This window comes from Rhea pennata, chromosome 6 (assembly GCF_028389875.1).
Source record: "Rhea pennata isolate bPtePen1 chromosome 6, bPtePen1.pri, whole genome shotgun sequence".
NCBI lineage: Eukaryota > Metazoa > Chordata > Aves > Rheiformes > Rheidae > Rhea > Rhea pennata.
This window is the reverse complement of record NC_084668.1, coordinates 12,036,313-12,054,934: the sequence shown is the minus strand read 5'-3', so window position 1 is coordinate 12,054,934 and position 18,622 is coordinate 12,036,313. Positions and strand designations below refer to the sequence as shown.

Here is an 18,622-nt window from a genome sequence, read left to right as displayed (position 1 = left end):
GTGACCGTTTCAAGCGCTGAAGGTTTGCTTAAGAAACATGTTGATACAGACCGGACGTTTCACAGTCTTTGCTTTAGGGAGTCTCTGCATGGTCCATAGTGCCTGGGACTACACAGTAGAAGACAGTCTGCTTAGAGGCAGCACAACGCAGGCGCTAAGCTCCTTCATCCTCAGAGTTTCTAGGAACACAGTATTTATATGCATGTACCCACAGGCTTTCCTGAATTCATTCTCTTTTGTTCTTACTATCTTTCAGACTGAATTCCCCCACCACAAGGGAATTATTGCTCAGTTGTGAAAAGACCACCACAGCTGTACCCCACGGTACACCCAGATACAGGTGCCCCACAGACATTTACACTTCTGTTCCCCGTTGAGGATGCGATGAGGTTGTAGACAATGTGGCGGAGCTATATGTAAAGGCTGACATACATATTATCAGCCCCATACCGTACCTGATGACATTCACTTAGAGCAGCCGCCGTGTCGCTGTGGCCTACACTAACAGAAGTGCGGAAGCAGCACAATGATCAGTGTTGCTGCCTCACCCGTTCTTGCGCCAAGCAGGTCTTAGCAGGGGATCGGCTAGGGAAAGGCCCCTGCTCTGCCAGTGTGAACGCAGTGACGCCTGCAACAGAGTATACAAGTAGCATGCTTTGTGGTATTATTTATTTAGAAACTGTGAGTAACTACAGCCGTAGCGTTCTCATCTTTGCAATTCTGATAGTTTAACAAACTGGGAAAACATTAGCATATTTTTATTAAGGTACAAAATACACCCCATTGTTGCCTAACACATTTAAAAAACGTGAGAAAAGCTCTGTATGCTCTAAATCAGATTAAAAACTTTTCTGTATAAGGAATTGTGGCAATACTGTGTTTAGTAATAACAAAAGTTCTTTATCCATTGAAAAAGAAAAGACATGCTGGCAATCTGAACCTAGCAACAAAGAGTAAAGCAGTTATAAAAACCATCGTGTGATCCACATTAATTGAGTTTTGAATGTAGAAGAGCAAATCATATAAAACACATACAAACTAGGCAATATCAAACAACCTAAGGTTGATATTGTACACACCTGTATTAAAGTACACTGACTACTTAATCGTGAGGATTTAAAATAATTTCTTTTTTTAAAGAGGTAACCTTTGAAATGCAAATGGTTGCACTTTACACACAAAAAGTGGAAAAGAAAAAGAATCACTTTTGGAATGATACACAGATACAGGACATACTGGTTTTGGATTATGCATATCACCTTACAGCCTCTGATATTACCTCTGAACAACAAAAAAATTAAAAAGTGCCAACACTGTGAAAGGAAAGCAAAGTTACTAAGTCTGAGTGCATTAACCATTTCTGAGACAAAATTTGGGTTTTGGATTTTTTTTCCTTTTTTCTGCATTTTTTAAAAAGGCAACAGCCTCACTGATGCAGGTTCAAGACAAAAACATGACAGTCAAGCTCATAAGGTACAAGTAAGTCCTATATAGGTTATGATTCTTTGGAAACTGCTTAATATAATGGAGTTTCTAATCCAGACTACTATCTTTTCTTTGGCTACTCCAAAAGTCTGTGGGAGTTTCCAGCTTATCATCAGTTGAAATCTGCTTTGCAATGGCCGAATAAATGCAAGTAAAAATTTAACTAACCTGGGATCTCCTTCATACGCATGCACATAGAAGTCACTGATTGTGCGATAACCTGTTTCACAGCAGCATATATATGAATCACAAATCATTATTAAACTGACCAGAACAACAGAAAATTTTCTCAGTCTTTGTATTTTCGGTCTGTTTCTTAAGTAGGGAGCTGCAGCTGCATTGAAGTGACAGATTCTATAAGGGAAAGTTGACAAGCTATGATTAGCAGTATCTCAGAGAAGAACACGTGGATTTCTAAGACAAGCAGTATTAGAGCTACACTAACAGCACACTGAGAAAGGGGAGTAAATGTGTTTAAAGTTAGGATAATGAAATTCTGTTTAAAACAAACGAAAAATGCACCATACGAACGTAAGAATTGCAATGCTCGCTGTATCAGACCTTCCCTTATAGAAGATACGGCTGTGAGAGCAGCCTGTTTCTTAAGACTGGAGAGATTCACTGCATGTGTCTGACAAACGATTCCTTGTGAAGCAGATCTTGAGGAGCCAACTTAACTGTAGTGCTGGCTGAGGAAAATGATGGTATAGACCAATAAGCTCAATAAATAGACTGTTTTTCTTTAATAAGTTCAGAGTATAATTGTAGACTTACTTTGCATATATTTTAATTTAAAAAATAGACCGGGCAACTTAATTGATGACTTGCTTAAATGAAATCCAATCATGCTAGCAGCTTAAAGTGCTGGCTGATTCCAATTAATGCCCATACATAAAACAAACAGGTCTCAACTGATCATGCTGAAAAACCACCCCTGCAAAGACCTACGTATCACACAAGGTGCTTTTGATAACTTGGTTTTCTGAGCTTTAGAAAGAGAGTCTTTAAATATATTTTTCAAATAATTTTTCTTTGAGCCTTGTTTCATTCTTCCTCCTCCTCCTCCTCCTCCTCCTCTCCTTCTTTTCCCATTGTTTCCACAAGGAGTTCTGCAGTGCATGTTGCTTCCCCAAGGCTATTAACAGCTTTGCAGGTGTATTTGGCATCATCGTCCCCACATACTTCAGAAATAGTCAAAGAACAGTTCCCATCCTCATCATAATCTATTTGGAAGTGCCGGGACTCCTTAACAGGCTGATCATCTTTGTACCAGATCACCTCAGGGTCAGGATAGCCTGCAATAGCGGAGAAAGAACAGCAATTGCAATAAATGAGTATCAACTTATCTGTGCTTACTTTACGCTCCAATTCTACGTCCAGGTATGCACATGCCAAAATGTTGACACACAAGTATTTCAATGAACTCTATTTAAAATAAATGCAGGTGATGCAAGACTTTTTTTGCAGACTTTTACAGTTACCTGAACCGACTTCATTATGAACAGTAAAAATCAGAAGTTAACACTGAGGTACTCAGTAGGTAGCATGTTTCACTACTTTTTCGATGACTGCAGACAGCCCTTCCTACGCCTCAGACATCAGCGAGGAGGGGACTCTTAACAGTATATTTGAGGCTTACCTTACAATGCAGCTTTTGTGGAACCTAAAGTTCCCAACAGGGAAATTCAGAATTTCAGGGGTAAGGTGCTGTGCACTACAAATACAATTTACTGTCCTCCTTAGCCTGCTTTGTTGCGGGTGTTCACGATCTTCCTCCTCCTAATCTGCTTGCTTACACCAGCCCATCCTGTATGGTGACTGTGGCACTCTCCCTTCCTATATGTCTTTATTAGGGTAAGTGAAGGGATCTAAGAAAACCATTTTGATTATGCATCTCAGTAGGGTTCCCGAGCCTTTTGTGAAGCAGACAGTTTTGCTGTACTCGAGGCATCAAGGACAGGGCCCTGCATGCATGCTAGAGAACGGTCTCTTACGCAGCACTCTAGGCTGACAGAGCAAACTGAAGACAGCAAGTTCTGGACTGTGACAGAAGGACGGCTTCTTACTGAACTACAGTAAACTGCAGGAACCTCTAATACACACTGAACATTATAGTGATACACGGGAAAGTTTGGAAAATTGGCCATGGTACATCCATCTCTTTTATTCCATGCAGGATTTATACACATACACATACCCCTCACGCTGAGCATCCATCAGCAACAACAATGCATCCTCACATCTCCGCTGTGAGGTAGGAAACAGGCAGTGAAAGAGATTAGGAGCACAGAAAGAAACAAGCAAAAGATCTGTGAGGCTGTTCCAATTTTCTTAAGATTAGAAAAACTATTTAACTTATAATCCATACATTCTGGCACATACTCTATCCATTTTAACAGCTCTTCTCTTCCTAATTTCTCATTTTCATTAACAGCCGCGATACAGAAACCTCGATGTCACTGCAGTAGAAATGCCACCAGTCTTGGCCTTTAGTTTATTAGGCTGACAAAGCCTGCTCCTTTAGTGTTTTCTCATGGAGTTATTCTTTCGATCTACATACTCGAATCTGAGTTTTCTTTTTTGAGCTTTTAAGTTTTTTTTAAAAAAAGAACCCACAGTATTTTCTAGATGTGAATTTTGTAACCAGCACAATGCATATTATCATTACTTCTGCAAACACCCTGCTAGGGACTTTGCCTTTAACACAATATATCGCTGCATGGCTGGAGTCCCCTAAAACTCATCTGCCGTTTCAGACAAGTGACTCCCTGCTTATTCACAGTTTGTGGTTAGCAGTCTCTAAGGGTATATTTCTGCAACTTATGGTATTACATTGCATCTTGGTTTTATTGTTTCTATCCTCAAAAATCACGTTATTGTTCTTTCTCAGTATCCTGAATTAGTGACTCACACATTTACTTTTGGAGATTACTGGTCTATGACAAGCACAGAACAAGCTGATGCAGCTCCAAACAGCTTATTTTATTGCAACACATTCATGCTGTGTCATGCAGATATTGGTAAAGCAGAATGGCACCTGCACAGCAATAGTACAGAAAAACCTCAGGTGAACAAAAGCACAATGCAGAAAGCTGGCAGGAAAGGAAAGAAAGAATAGTGGAGATATGCTTATTTAGTGTACCTTCAATTTTGCAGTCAAATCTAGCAGCGCTTCCTTCCACAACTTCTATGTCAAGGATTGTTTTAGTAAAGTATGGCTTTACATGGGGCTTTTCCTCAGCCACTTCTTCAAGGAAAGCATCTGGCAAGAGTGAAAAGGTAGTTAACTACTTTACAAAGGAAGTTCTCAAAATATGAGTTTCAATTTTTAACCAATATGTAATGAAACATCTTTTGCTTTTTAATAGAACAGTGAGGATGTTAGCTGCTTAGTTTTGTGCCAGTCTTTCACAGCTGGACAAAGATTCAGACAATAAATAGAATTAAATCAACATACAGGCCACCACGCTACAAATATTATTTTTTCCTTGACCTTGTTTATAATCAAACCTAGACTTTTCCTAGGCAGAGGGGCAACCCTCCGGTTCAACTTGGATCAGGCCCATAGTCTTATGTGGCTATGTCAAAATGACTAGCCTGATTTTCAGTGGGGCCAAGCATCTGCGCCCGATTGTTATACACTACAAATCCACATAAATCCGGATTTAGGGCAATAACTATAGACACGTGGTTTGTTTTATTTGGTTTCTAAATGCCCCCCTCTGAGGAGCATGGTTAGCACATAGCACATGTCTTGGAGACGGCAAATACTATTAATTTATTGCTTCAGTATTTGCATGAGAAGGTAATACATTACTGCAATCTTTGTATAAACATGCATTCTCAGATTGATATAAAATGCAGCCGACAAATCTGCCTTAATTCCTTGGACAGAAAGTGAACGTTTTACCACCAGTACTTAAAATGGGACATTTTGAGTAGCAGAGCAACACAACAACAGTGACTTTTTGATCTTTGAAAAAGAAAACAGGAGAGAGAGAGCAGGAATAACAAACTCGACTGGTTTCTAGCATTTTGCTAAAAGGTTTAGTAGGATTCCGAGCATAGGTAAAAATGTGGTGCCCCAAAGTTCCTTACCTTCGTTCTCTACTTTGTCTGTGTTTATAGGGCTGGTAGGCGAGCTCCCGGAGGCCTTCCTCCCGCTCATACCGGAAATCATTGCCATGGACGACAATCTTCCTATTGCTCGAACGGCATGGCCTGTTTTCTGAAACGTAACACAAGGGCTCCTGGTCAGTCCAATCCAAGAGGCATGTGATTTTCCGTAACAACGGTACTACAATTACTTAGGATCTCAGCAAACCTCACTGAAATTCGTGGACAAACTACTTCATATATAGCTGTGTTGTTCTAGCAGAGACAGACCAGACTGGCTTGAATTACCAAATTTAGTTGCAGATACGAACTTCCTCTGATGAACTCATACCTAAATGAATGTCTCTGTTAGCTGAGGATAAAATGCGCTGCATGAGGAGAGCCAGCAAAAAAGCTATGTACCATTTAAGTGGAACTTAACTCTGGTGGTAAACGGATCTCTGAACAGCTTTATGGGCTGGACTGAGTTTCATCAAGAATGAATAACCAGTTAATACAAAATGAATGAGAAACCACCATCTGCACGATAAAAACAAGTCTCTGACAAGCTTGAGAATCAACCGCCAGGATACTAAAATACGTTCAGACTATTTCCCCTCTAGTACAGACACTTGTATCTCTGTACAGCTTGCATGAGCACCTAAGAAACACGTGAAATAGAACACAAGGCAAATTATAAGTTAGATTTATCTAACTCAGTATTTTTTCTAGGCTTATGTAAAGGCTGGATCCAGGATATTATACATCCGCTACTCTAGCTATCAGAATGGCACAGATGGAGCTGTTACATCAATTCTAAATTTAAGAAAAAAGAAGATATGGAGACTAAATATTTCCAAGAAAATTATTAAACTAGTCTGACTGAAACCATGAGAAGCTTGATGCTCCAAGAGGACAGGAACTACTAGCTTAGAAACTACCACAAAATGAAGGTATCTTTACAGAGGCCACACTGATTGGCATTTACCTAGCTGTTCAACTTGGATAAGGATGTCAGAATCCCTTGGCCTCAGCAGCATGCAGAGGGCAGGGAGGACACAGTAGCATACCGGGAAAAGCCCCTAAAAGAACAGGAAAATCTGTACTTGAGCTCATACATCGTTTAGTAGCCTGAAATGGAATTGTGTTTCTGCAACCACAGATCGTCCTCCTGCTCACCCACACAAACCAAACGTGCTTTACTACCTTCACATACGAGCCACACTGGAGTTTTCACTAGCAGTAGAAACTACCTGGTGTGGAATGTTTCTTGGAATCACAAACATCAGAAATAAAAAGATTTATTAGGATAACTAGCCCAATTCCATGTCCTCTTCATTACCTGCCATTTTCTTCTGGCCATATATTTCTTCATCCTCTCTTTGGAAAGTTTTTTGGCTTCCATGTTTTTGGTGTCTTTTTGCAGCCAAGGATGCTGAAGACATTGAGTACAATCTAAGCGACTCCTGTTTTTAATTAAAAAGGCTAGTCAGAGTTGCCAATAATGATGATAGAACCTAGCTGCTTTTACATTACTTCCATTTCTCTTTTTTGAGAGCTGATTCTGTGTGTTTTATATTTAGCAACATAGATCATATGGCACTGCCATCCTAGCCACGCATACTCCACAAACTCATTTTCACAATTTGTGAAGTTTTTTTTGAGGGTAAGCTGTGCATTTTTAAGTGTTAATAAAACATTATAAAATAAAGCATGAAAAGCCATATGTTTCAGTCATGAAATATATACAACAGAGCTACGATGGCTATGATTCAGTTTCTTCGTTATGACTAGAATCCTGTCTCAGATCTCCTTTCCTCTACTCGTAGAAATTTTCCCTTTTCTACTGCTTAATACCCGTCTTCCCCACAACACTGAACATTTAACAAAACAGAAGTATCCAAATACATCTCCAGCGAAACCATGCCAATACTTCACTTTGTTCATGATATACGTATAAATAACCCTCTGTCTTCTGTCTTTCTGATTGTAAACTCCTTGGAAAAAGAACATTTTCTTTCCTTGGCTCATCCAGAGTCTGCTGTAAACAGGGCTTCCAACTCTGATTTTTTTTTCTTGCCAAACCACTAGATTTATAAGAAAGCGATCCACTGAGGGGTACCACATTTAAAAAATAAATCTAGCTAAATTGCAACCCATTCAGATCAACACAGTGCATTTCGTGCAGGAATCATTAGTTCTTATGTGTGGTCACACTACAGTAAAGATAAGAACAGTCACACAGGCCTCAGGTTGCACCTTGCCTGAGGAAAAGGAAAAGAAGAGTGAGCAGGCATTTAAATGGAAGTGCTCCGGTCGGACCCTGTACTATCACATAAATGCTAGCTGCACGCAAAGACAGATGGGCACAGATTGCTCCTTAGGAAGTACAGCCAGAAGTGCCTGCCTCGAGGCAGAGATTCAGAATGGGGAAACAAGAATGGCAAGCTCAGATAAATACAAACGTAAAGACTGTAGCAAGTCCAACAGCTTTACTTCATGTCTTTCTTTAGTAGATTGCTGATAAAGTCCTTGGCGTCATCAGAGATTTCATCAAAAGCCTCATCATCGAAGTCCCACGTTGCTGAGGTAACATTGGCTAAGGTTTCGTTGTCGTTGTCTCCCATGAAAGGAGAAAGTCCACTGACCCTGGGGATAAAGCAGAGGGACAGCCACAAAATAACGTGTCATTGTGCAAATGATCAGAGGAAGAAATCAAGAATCTCTTCTGCCTTGAGACTTCAAGAGCAGAAGCTCTCTGATATTTCAGCAACAACAACAAAAACTAAAAACAATTTACAGATAGTCATATGGGAAGGAAATTAGAATTTTGACTGCAAAGATGAATGGAAAAGTTTTGTTCTCTTTCTTCATAGCAAATTCAGCAGAATAGCTTTTTTGGGTGCATTCAGAGTGACTTTGCCACCTTCAGTGTCAAAACCAGTTTTCTGCACATTTTATTCCATTTACCTCTGCAGAGGTAGCCTAGAAGAAGGATGCATCATGAAACTGTGAAATTCACAGGCCTGTTTTGTAAACAGAAACAACAGCAAAACTCCAATCACAGGACCAGATAAAACAGTGCTACATCACTGCAGGCTGTAGAGTTATGCAGATGCATCCAAAAGTGTAACGCGGTCTTCATGTTCTCAGTCAGTCATGATGACGCATGAAATGCAAACAGTACTTTTTTATAACCTAAGTTGAGCTTGCAAGGCTCTGCACTCTATGCAAGTGAAAAATCACCAGTGAATGGCAACCACAGAACATCAAGATACCATTTTGCAGAGTGTCTTTCCCAAGTTTAGCTTTATCCTTTATTATACTGTACTTACGTGCATCCAGATATTTTTGATATCTGTATCTATCACTCTGTCAGTAAAAGTATTCAGGCGAAAGGCTGGCTTATATTTTGGAACCACAAGTTACGGCTCTTCTTTCTGGCATCCAATTTACACAGTAAACTATCCCGAATGAAATTTTACAGACTTGATTTTCTTTCCCTCTACTCCAGTCATGTTAACCACTCTCTTAAACAGCCAGTTTAAGAGACAGGCAGCACATGTGTTTAAATGTGGATATAGTGGTGATACACAAGACGAAGATTTTTTTCGCCTCAGGGAGGAAGAGAGAAATCAGAACAGGATGTGTTTGCTCTCTTACTTTGAACTATATGGGATACATTCAAATACAACAGTCAAGAGTGCCTTTATAAATGTGTAAAACGGCATAAACCTAATTAGGAACTTACAGGCATGATTTACAGAAAGCTGAAAGATTAACATACAGAGCAGTGCTCACGTAAAGCAACACCCTACGTCAGCGTCAACAGGTCTCGGTCTTTTACATTTCCTGGAAGAGGCAAGTTTTCTGCCCGACAGCACAGACAGTGGCAGCCACTGGACAACGAGAGAGAACCTGCTCTGCAGATTCTTACACACAGCAGCCAGCAGGCCAGGTAAGTTGTTGCAGCAAAAATCTCTGTCCTGGAATCTGCAAAGCATTCTTGCAGGGCCTTAAATCTATCCTCACTCAAATATTTATGCATAGGAGTATTTATAACATCATCATCTTCCTCCATAACATTTTAAAAGGTGAAAAAATCTCATCCAGATTGCTATTCTAAGTTTGGACCCAGATACTCATTTTTAAGTTGTATCTTTTTTGACTATGTTGTAAGTAAAATAATCTCCCAACCAATTCAGCAGCTTGCAAGGGCTCATGTTTTATACAAACTAGGAGTTTGTAAAGTATTTCTTCAGTTCATTGTCAATAGAAGAGATGCATGTCTTTCTCCTTCCTGTTAAGCTCCTAGAGGAAATACTGAGGCAGCCAGAGCAAGAACAATCCATTTCTCTCAGCACTTGATTGAAGTATGCCAAATGTGACCTCTGCATAGTATTACCACAAATAGTATTGTACAGCTCTTGTGCTACATTAGATAATAGTTTGGCCTATCTCCAGCGATTAAGGCTCTCTCCTGCTAGTTTGACAGCTCACTTTGCTGGCTAGAAAGACTGCTACAGATACAGAGATGCTGCTTCATGTGGAAACACCACTGCCTATGCTCCACAGTGACATTTCAGAGGCAATGCTGATAAAAAAAAGGACATCAAGCTTTTTAGGGTAAGGGATATTGCATGTCACACACAGCTTTTGAAGTATGAGGGTAAAAAGGAAGGAGATCAGGGAAGAAAAAGGCTGGTTGTTTTGGTTTGTATTTTTTCTGAAGAACTGGATGACAGGATTGTCTAATAAAATCTTAAGTGCTGTCCTAAATATCCTCTGTATTTGGTAAATTATTAAATTAGGACCAGTTAAGTTCCGTGCATTTTGTCATTTCCAAACACCAATCAAAGGTTTCAACAAGAGTATTTTTGGATTTCCTAATGTGCTGTTGCAAATTTGTAAAGCTAAAATAATTGTCTTCTTCTCCCACAGTTTTTTACTGTGAACCCATGGCTTTGTTATGGAAATACTTCTAAGGAGAACTAGATCTTTGTCTATAGAAACAAAACACCAGCATCTCATGTAGGTTATACTGCAAAGTTCTTATCTTTATCAGATCTCACTGGCCTAGGTCTTGCATGTTCTTTCTCTAATAGCCTTTTAAAGTAATAATGGCCCAGCATCTCTTTTGACAGATTATGGAAACAATTTCATTTTGGAATGCTGAAGCTAAGTGATAAAGAGGAGCTACCGCTCCAGAAAATTAATATTGAGCTTATACTATGCAGTTACTATTAGACAAGCAGCAAGTTGTTTACTGAAAACATTTTTCCAGCTACTTAACCAGGCATCTTCCTGGCATGTTAAGCACCACTTGTTTAGAAAGTCTTTCACAGTTTCCACTTCTACATAAAGAGGAAAGATATTTCATCCTCTAGACGATGGTCAACATTTATTGTCTGTTTTAACAAAGCCCTGAGTGCAGATTTAGAAATGTTAAGATCAGAAAGGGTCTGTGTGGTCATCAGGTCTGACTGCCTATATTTCACTTGGCAATCTTTGCATTAAAACCGTCACTAATCCTGGAGAGATGAATGTGCTCCGTGCCTCCAAAAGCCAGACTGAGCATTCCTCTGCAAGCTGTGTTTGCAGCAGCAACTGATCAGGTCTGGTGACACTGAGCTCCTCCTCAGTGCCCTGCATTGTATAAGCAGTGAAAAAAGTGACAAATCTCGCTTGGAAGAGTACCTCTGTCTGACTAAACCTGTGCAAGTCATGTGAAATAAGCCCATTTAGGCAGAGATGGTAACACCTGCATCCCGGAGATCAGGTAGTAATTTAATTCTTTTACAAGTGAAATTAAATAAATAGTATCCACATGACATGTATCCACATGACAGAACAACCTCCTCCTTAGGTGAGAGCTGTCTGACTCCCACACTGGCAGCCTCAAGGAAGGAACAGCCCATGGGGATCCCCACACAGGAATACAGCTTGTCCTGGAGCAAGGGCTCACTCTGCTCTTGCCCTTGTTTTACATGCTCAGTGAATGAAGATCACACCTGGCCACTGCCAGTGACCACATAATTCATTTCCTTTTGAGCAATACAATCATGACATTAAAGAGCTCTCATTTTCTGTACTGAAAGAGCAAGGAGCGTGTCCTCATCTTTGTATTAGCGATGCTTACATTTTTATACCACGTGGAGTCAAGTTTAAACCAGCAACCCGTGTCCCTTGCCAATCCAGACTGCCAAACAAGGGAGCCACAACAGCAATGATAAACCACAACAGACAGAAAGAAAAAGGAACGTTTGAAGAATCAGGTGAGTGGTAGTACTAGGAAGGTGCTGGAGAAGAGAGGCCACAGCATGGTGAAATAAAATGCACCAGAAATCCAGCCTATGCTATAGCATAGCAAAAAAATGACTCTAGAAAGCTGCACATGCAACTGATAAAGGAGAAGTCATCAAAAGTAAGTGGAGCTGAGAAGCAATAGCAAATTCCTCACTTACATTAGTCAGATGCTAAGGAAAAGTGCTATCTAGTTTCAATACAAGTGTGCACACAGCTGAAATCTTACACTGAAATTTGGTCTGAAATAAAAACAGAAATTAGAAATTGCTACAGACTAGCAAATATTAGAAACCTAGACTATCCAAAAGGATCATCAGAAAAGGACTAGAAACAGAAAAAGCAACGAAGAAATTGAGCAATGCCCACAGGAATAAATGGGACTGGAAGAGCTGGAAAGAATTCAGGAGGTTTAACCTTCATTAGATAGAGGTTATTGTAAATGCAGAAGGAGACACTGAGATAGACATAAATGGTGAGGAAACACACAAGCCTGATTTCTATGGCCTCTTACTTCAAAGGCCATAGATCAACTTAAGTATGTGGGGCAATATTGCAATGCAGAACAGGACAGAGAGCAAGATGAAAGCGGAAGATAAAAACACTGAGGTGGAGAATACAAAGAGGGAAATTTAAAGAATGAAGACTGATTAAGAGGCAGGACTGGATGAGTTATCTGGAAAGCTTAGAAGGATTTAACATGTGCAGTTTAGAAATGCAGGAGCTGCGGGATGGAATTAAGTCAATCATGCTGTAAGGAAGAGAGACGCAACATCCCAAGAGAGACTGCAGTGTCTGTACTTCTGCCTGCAAGGCAGAATGCTGAGAGAGGGATTTTGCTGCAGGGTTTTGGGGAAGTGAGGTCACCCTATTTCCTACTGGAGTTTGCATCCCACCCATCACTTCAGCAGCTCTTTGCTGAAGTCGTTTTGCATTTGGTGTTGCACAGGACATAATAGAGACACAGTCTTTGTCTAGACAGGTTACAAATCTCTCAACTCTCTTAAATCCTACCACAAAAAATGTATTATGTCAAGTCACACAACAGCACAGCCTTCCCGCTTCGGTTACAGCGTGTGATGGGCGCAGCCACTTTGTGCCCTGAAGTACCTGCAGTGGGCCTGTCCCTAACTCTGGAGCCACTACAGTGCTCCCCTCTCCTCCATTGGCCCCACTCATCGAGCTGGGGGAGAGGGGATGCAAACGCAAGATTTTCACTGTGTTTGGGTAATACCTGTTTCCCCTCATGAGGTTTTAAATGAGCTTAAAGACACCTTAGCAAACGAGTCATTTCATAGTATATTTTGCAAGGCATATCAGGTGATCTGAATCAAGTGAAACACCCCCTCAGCCCCATCAGCTGAATATTGCAGGAACCAAATATTTTAAACTTTAAAATCTTGTTTCTAGCTGCACAGAGAAACCCCGAGGAAGCAGTTCTGCCACCACCTGCAGCCTGATCTTTGGCTAATCATTTCACCTTTTCTGCACCCACTCCCTTTGCTTTGCCTACTCAGATGGGGACGGTGTTATCCTGTGCACACCATAAAGGAGCAGCAATCCTGGCTGCAGGCCTTAGGAACGCATGCAAACTACCGTCACTGATTTTTGCCTTTTTTGTCTGACATTTCTCACAGGAAATGGCCTGCCTGTACTGCAAACGCACAGAAACTCATGAAATACTTTGATGACGAATGACAGCAAAAGACGTTAAAACTCGCCAAATGTGCAAATTACCCACTGTGGAGGCTAACATTTTGTTCCTCACGGTGTAAAAGGCCTCTAGGGGGCAATGCTGCATTGATTTAACTAGTGATTTTTCCACTAGCAGTGCAGCAGTCTGATCCAGGAGCTCTAACACTCAAAGCACTTTGTAGCTTGGGAGGCCTCAGAAGCTAAAAAGGTAAATGAATTCATCTTCTGAGCACTGCGTGTGTGGTCTAAATTATGTGAACTACAGAATGGCCCAAATGAGCTTTCAAGATCTAGAAAAAAATGTTGGAAGAGAATGGAAAATCAAGGTCCTGTAAATAAACTGGCAGAACAAAGTGATCTTGAAGAGTGTAGCACACTTCACATACGAAAATTAGAGTGAAACAGAAGATAACAGAAATATTCAGATTTTCAGAGTCTTTGCTGGGAGTAAGAGAATCGATGTGGTAGCTCTTGCACAGGACAAGGGGTTGCTTGCAAATGAGGTTGCTTAGTTTGGAAATTAGAAGAGAACAACTGTAAGCTGACATGGTAAGGAGAATCATTCAGAAAGACTGAGTAAAAACTGGGCAAACAAATGCGCATTGCTAGGTGTCAAGAAAGAGGGTTTCCGTGGAGGAAGGAGTTCTTTTAAAAACCAAAGTATTGGCAAAAGTCTTTCACAAGAATGCACGAAAAGGAGATCTGCCATTTACTTAAGATAGAAACTGCAGTGAGGGAAAAAGAACCATGTTCCAAACTGAATCTCTCTTTTCGTATGTTGCATATTGCATCAAATTTGTAAAGCCACAGCTGGAAGATCTCTGGTTGTTCTAGGCATGGGAGCTGGGAGATCCTATTCCCATATGCCTTTCTCTAGATTCACTGAAGTTCACGATCACATATGATTGAATCACATACAGAGCCATATAGAGGAGCTGCAACCAACTGTGCTCTAAAATATTTACATCATGTTGGTCCATTTTGCTTATAAAAGGTGTTTATCCAGTGGCATGTGCTTCGTAATAAATTAAAATGCACTGCAAATAGACACGACAATGCTGGGATATCTTCTTTTCTGCAGGGGGTATTACCTGGAGAGGAAAACCCCAAAATTTCACAAAGATTTTTTCTCTTGGGAATAAAAAGATGGAAGATTCAGTGCACATCTAATATTTCCCTTAAACAGCTGAAAAGGAAAAATAGTTTGAAGTTAATAATAAAATATTGTCACATTGTCTTCTTAAGTGAGTTGAAGTTCTGCTGGTCTGTGATGCAAGATGTACAACACAAAATGGTTGAATGGTTGAAAGCTGCTAATTCTGCAGTTTATCAGTCAGATCCTTCACAGAACAGTCTTCTTCAGCTGGGGCCAAACAGATTTATTTTTATTAAACATCCTCGAGTTTCTAATTACAACAGAAAAGATCTGAAAGTTTTAGAATACCCAGACGTTTATGGAAATTTCGTATGTTAAGGAACTGTCAGAATTTTGAGTCAAGATTAGCAAAGGTACTTACAAAATATAGCAGATAACTCCTATACTCCACATATCTGTTTCGTATCCAATAGGTTCGTAATTTATAACTTCTGGAGCCACAAACTCAGGTGTCCCAAAGAGAACTTTCAGAGAACCTGCATTTTCTGTGAAGAATGAAAGAGAAAACCATTACCTGCTGCACACAGATTTTTCAAAAGTAGCTATTCTCCAGTAAGAGCAAAACCAATTTTGCACTCATATTTGTAATTTAGTTAAAGAACCATATCAGAAAGATAAACAACATCTAAACTGCTAATTTCTCAGCTGATACATGAATAGCATTAAAGAATTATTTATAAAGCATCCTCAAGGACACAGCACTTGATATAGTAAAGAAGGTTCCCATTCCAAGGAGGTGCCGCAAGACCAGATCTTGTTGCATGAAAGATGATAGCTTTAACTTGAATGTCCTAAAGTGCACGAGTGTTTGAGCCTTCATCACTTTAGCAACTGCACAAGAGGATTTCAGGATTCCAGAGTCAGAAAGGAGTTGAAGGAATTTTTTAATCAAAAAATTATTTTCTATCAAAGTACAGAGATCTGTACTCAATAGTAAAGCAACATCACTGTGTATACCTCTACCTTGTCAGGAAGCCTGGGTCTGAGCCTGCTCTCAAAACCAGGCCTGACTACGAGCATATGATCAGTTGCTCTGCAGCTCTAGAGCGGTGAAGAAAGGGAGACCACGAACCCTTTGTCATCTGCTGCCAGTCCCAACTCTCACTCCGCTGGTTGGTAGCACAGGCGTCCCACACCGGGCTCTTCTCAAGCGCAATGCGGATGCTTTTAAACTGAGCTATAGCCAAGCTGCTACTAGCAATATGCACTGAAAGAATGAGGTCACGGGACACGTGAACAGTCTCCGTGTCCTTCATGTACTGATCCACCAGTACTGCTCTACTGGAAAATCCTACAGTACAGCAGCGAGGAAGGTAGAGGAACAAATTATATAGAGCCCAATATTGTAACTTTTTGCTACCAGTGTGCAACTATCAGTGACAGTCAGATACATCCAACTTCTGGTGATAGTGAGAAACACAAGTCATTAGATAGAAATTATTAGGCAAATATCAATGGGCTCATTTTCATTGATGCTCATTCTAAATAGGCTGGGATGAAAAGAAAGTCAAGAAGAAGGAAGTAAACTACAAGTAGTAAGAAGAACAGATTAGGGGTTGGGGGAAAAAAATTTTTAATAAAAATTTGTATTATATGAATATAAAAACGTCAGGAGATAAAACATTTCTGACTTGAAACAGGCGTGGATTTAGGTTGAGAAACTCTCATCCAGTCTGCACCTCTGCCTGAACAATTTGTACAAAGCAAGATCCAACACATTATGTTTACTCTTGTGCAACAGTAGCATCCAGATTAAACACAGAAAAAGGACATAATGAGACACCATCCCTGCCCCAAAGGAGATTACTATCTAAACTAAATAGGCGTGAATGGGAAGAAAGAAACAAGGTAACAGATTCCAATGCTGCTCCCATTAAGGTAACCACATGTGCAGAGATTTGTAGCTCTATAATGAAGAAGAAAGCCAAACAAATAAAAGTGCAGGTGAAATAATTGTTTCAAGAAGACTACAATAAAAGTTACCTCACCAGAAAACTGAATCACTACAGAGTACTTTACTGGAACTTCCCATCATCACATTTTGCAACACTAAAACTGCTCTAAATACTGACTGTGCACCCACAGTTACCTCCACTGAAAGCTGCTACGTTACTTCATAAAATCTAATCACACACTGAAGTCAGTACTCTTTTGGGGTATTCATAACCCCAATTTACTAAATGAAAATTAAAGGATACACAGGATTAACAACCCGTTTAAGAATTGAAAGCATTTTTGCGGCAACTTCTAGGCACTACCACAAGGAATTCACTCCTAGTTGTGCCAGTTTCCCATCTTAAGTGCTCAGAAACCCTTTTCGCTCTGCTCAGACATGGTGAGAGTAAATGAATTCAGGAAATCACATCTTCACATGTTCTCCCTCCTCCCAGAGACCCTGCCATGCAGAGAGTGTCCCTTTCTTGGGAGGGAAACACAGAGGAGCACCTGAGAGTGGCCCCAGGAAATCACCTACTTCCCAGGCAAGTTCACTAACATCAAGATCCCTCCTGACACATGTCTGAGTAGGCCTAAAAAATCTCATTTAAAGGTGTTCCAAAATATCTCTACATAAACGTAATCAGAGCTTTCTTAGCCCAGAAGTTAGTAGGCTTTTATTAATATTCAACCTAAACTGACTTAGCTAAAAATAAGGCCAATGTCTTTGCCACAGTGGCAATGAGGTGTGACACTCTCCCTTTTGAAAGCACCAGCAGGAACACCTGAGATCCCGTCTTTTCATCTGTCTTCTTTCTAAGCTCAACATCTACGTTTTTTTTCAAACTGTCTTTATGAAAAGCTACTTAAATTTGTCACAAAAGACCTGTTTTCTAAGAGCTTTATTATGATCTTCTGAATCTGAGGCACAGATTTTCACATCCAATTTTGGAGGCTTTTCTGTGCACTGTATAAACTACCATGAACCACTGTGTGTGCCAAAGGCTGGGGTATGAAATGTGCTATCCATAGGTCACAGAAATGTTTTTTCAAAACATAGCACTTCAGTGCAAGCATACAGTGTAGAAGAACTGATACAGCATTTTCTGTGTATAAAAGAAAAAAAAAAAGAAAGTATTTTTTCTACTTTTCTACGGAATAATATGTCATTTCTTTGCCCAGATGTTTACAAGCTTCATACACAAGTAGGATCTATGTTTGGATACCACTCAGTTCAGACAGAAGGCTGACAAGCTAGCTGGAAACTGCTGCTGTCACTGTGTATAATCCACTGATTAAAAAAAAAAAAATCTTTACAGTACTCAAAAAACGTTCCCTTTTCTCTTCAAGAAGTTTATCTTAAACAATTTTCTACATGTGTTTCTCAGCACACCAAAAAAGGTCAGGAAAATATCCCACTGCAGCTTTGGTATTTCCTGACAAAATAACAGAATTAATTAACTGCAGAAATTGACTGCAGAAAGAGCTGATCTTAATTTCTTTAAAACGGATCCCTTTAGCAGCCCCTCGGTTCAGTATGGTCTGTTGAATCAAGGTCAGGTCCTTAGTATGAGGGCTCCTAATCCCACATCTATCAAAGCCAAAGGGAATCTGACGGTCAGTTATAAAGTAACAAGGCATCGATGGCAGAGGAACATGCTCTCAGTATGTCGCCTATGGTAACTGGCAAGATCAGAGCACTTAGTAAAAATTGTTTTTGACAATTTAACAATTTTTTTACAAGGAAATGAGACAGTAAAAATTGTCTTCTGATTTTGGCACATCCAGTCAATGGTTAGGAACGTCTCAGTGATTAACACAGAGCTTTTGCTTTTTGCGCACAGGCCAGGAGGGCACCTTCTCCTCCTGGGGAAGTGCCACGCTCTGAGGTGCCCAGAATGCCGGGCTGCTGTTAGAGCCTCGTTTCTTTTCAGAGACGAAAAAAGCAGCAAA

The 18,622-nt window shown here is 40.2% G+C and overlaps 1 protein-coding gene across 1 annotated transcript in view; it reads right to left on the bottom strand.

The window, feature by feature from the left end:
- Window positions 1-652: 652 nt before the first annotated feature.
- MYLK (myosin light chain kinase) overlaps window positions 653-18,622 on the bottom strand; it is a 151,559-nt gene continuing 133,589 nt past the window's right edge. Inside the window, exons 26-31 of the mRNA XM_062578956.1 lie at window positions 15,096-15,219; window positions 8,077-8,229; window positions 6,923-7,046; window positions 5,584-5,713; window positions 4,628-4,747; window positions 653-2,780 (exon numbers count right to left, since the gene is read on the bottom strand). Of these exons, the coding sequence (XP_062434940.1) occupies window positions 2,530-2,780; window positions 4,628-4,747; window positions 5,584-5,713; window positions 6,923-7,046; window positions 8,077-8,229; window positions 15,096-15,219 (902 nt within the window). The 3' untranslated portion in view covers window positions 653-2,529. The remainder of the gene's footprint in view (window positions 2,781-4,627; window positions 4,748-5,583; window positions 5,714-6,922; window positions 7,047-8,076; window positions 8,230-15,095; window positions 15,220-18,622) is intronic.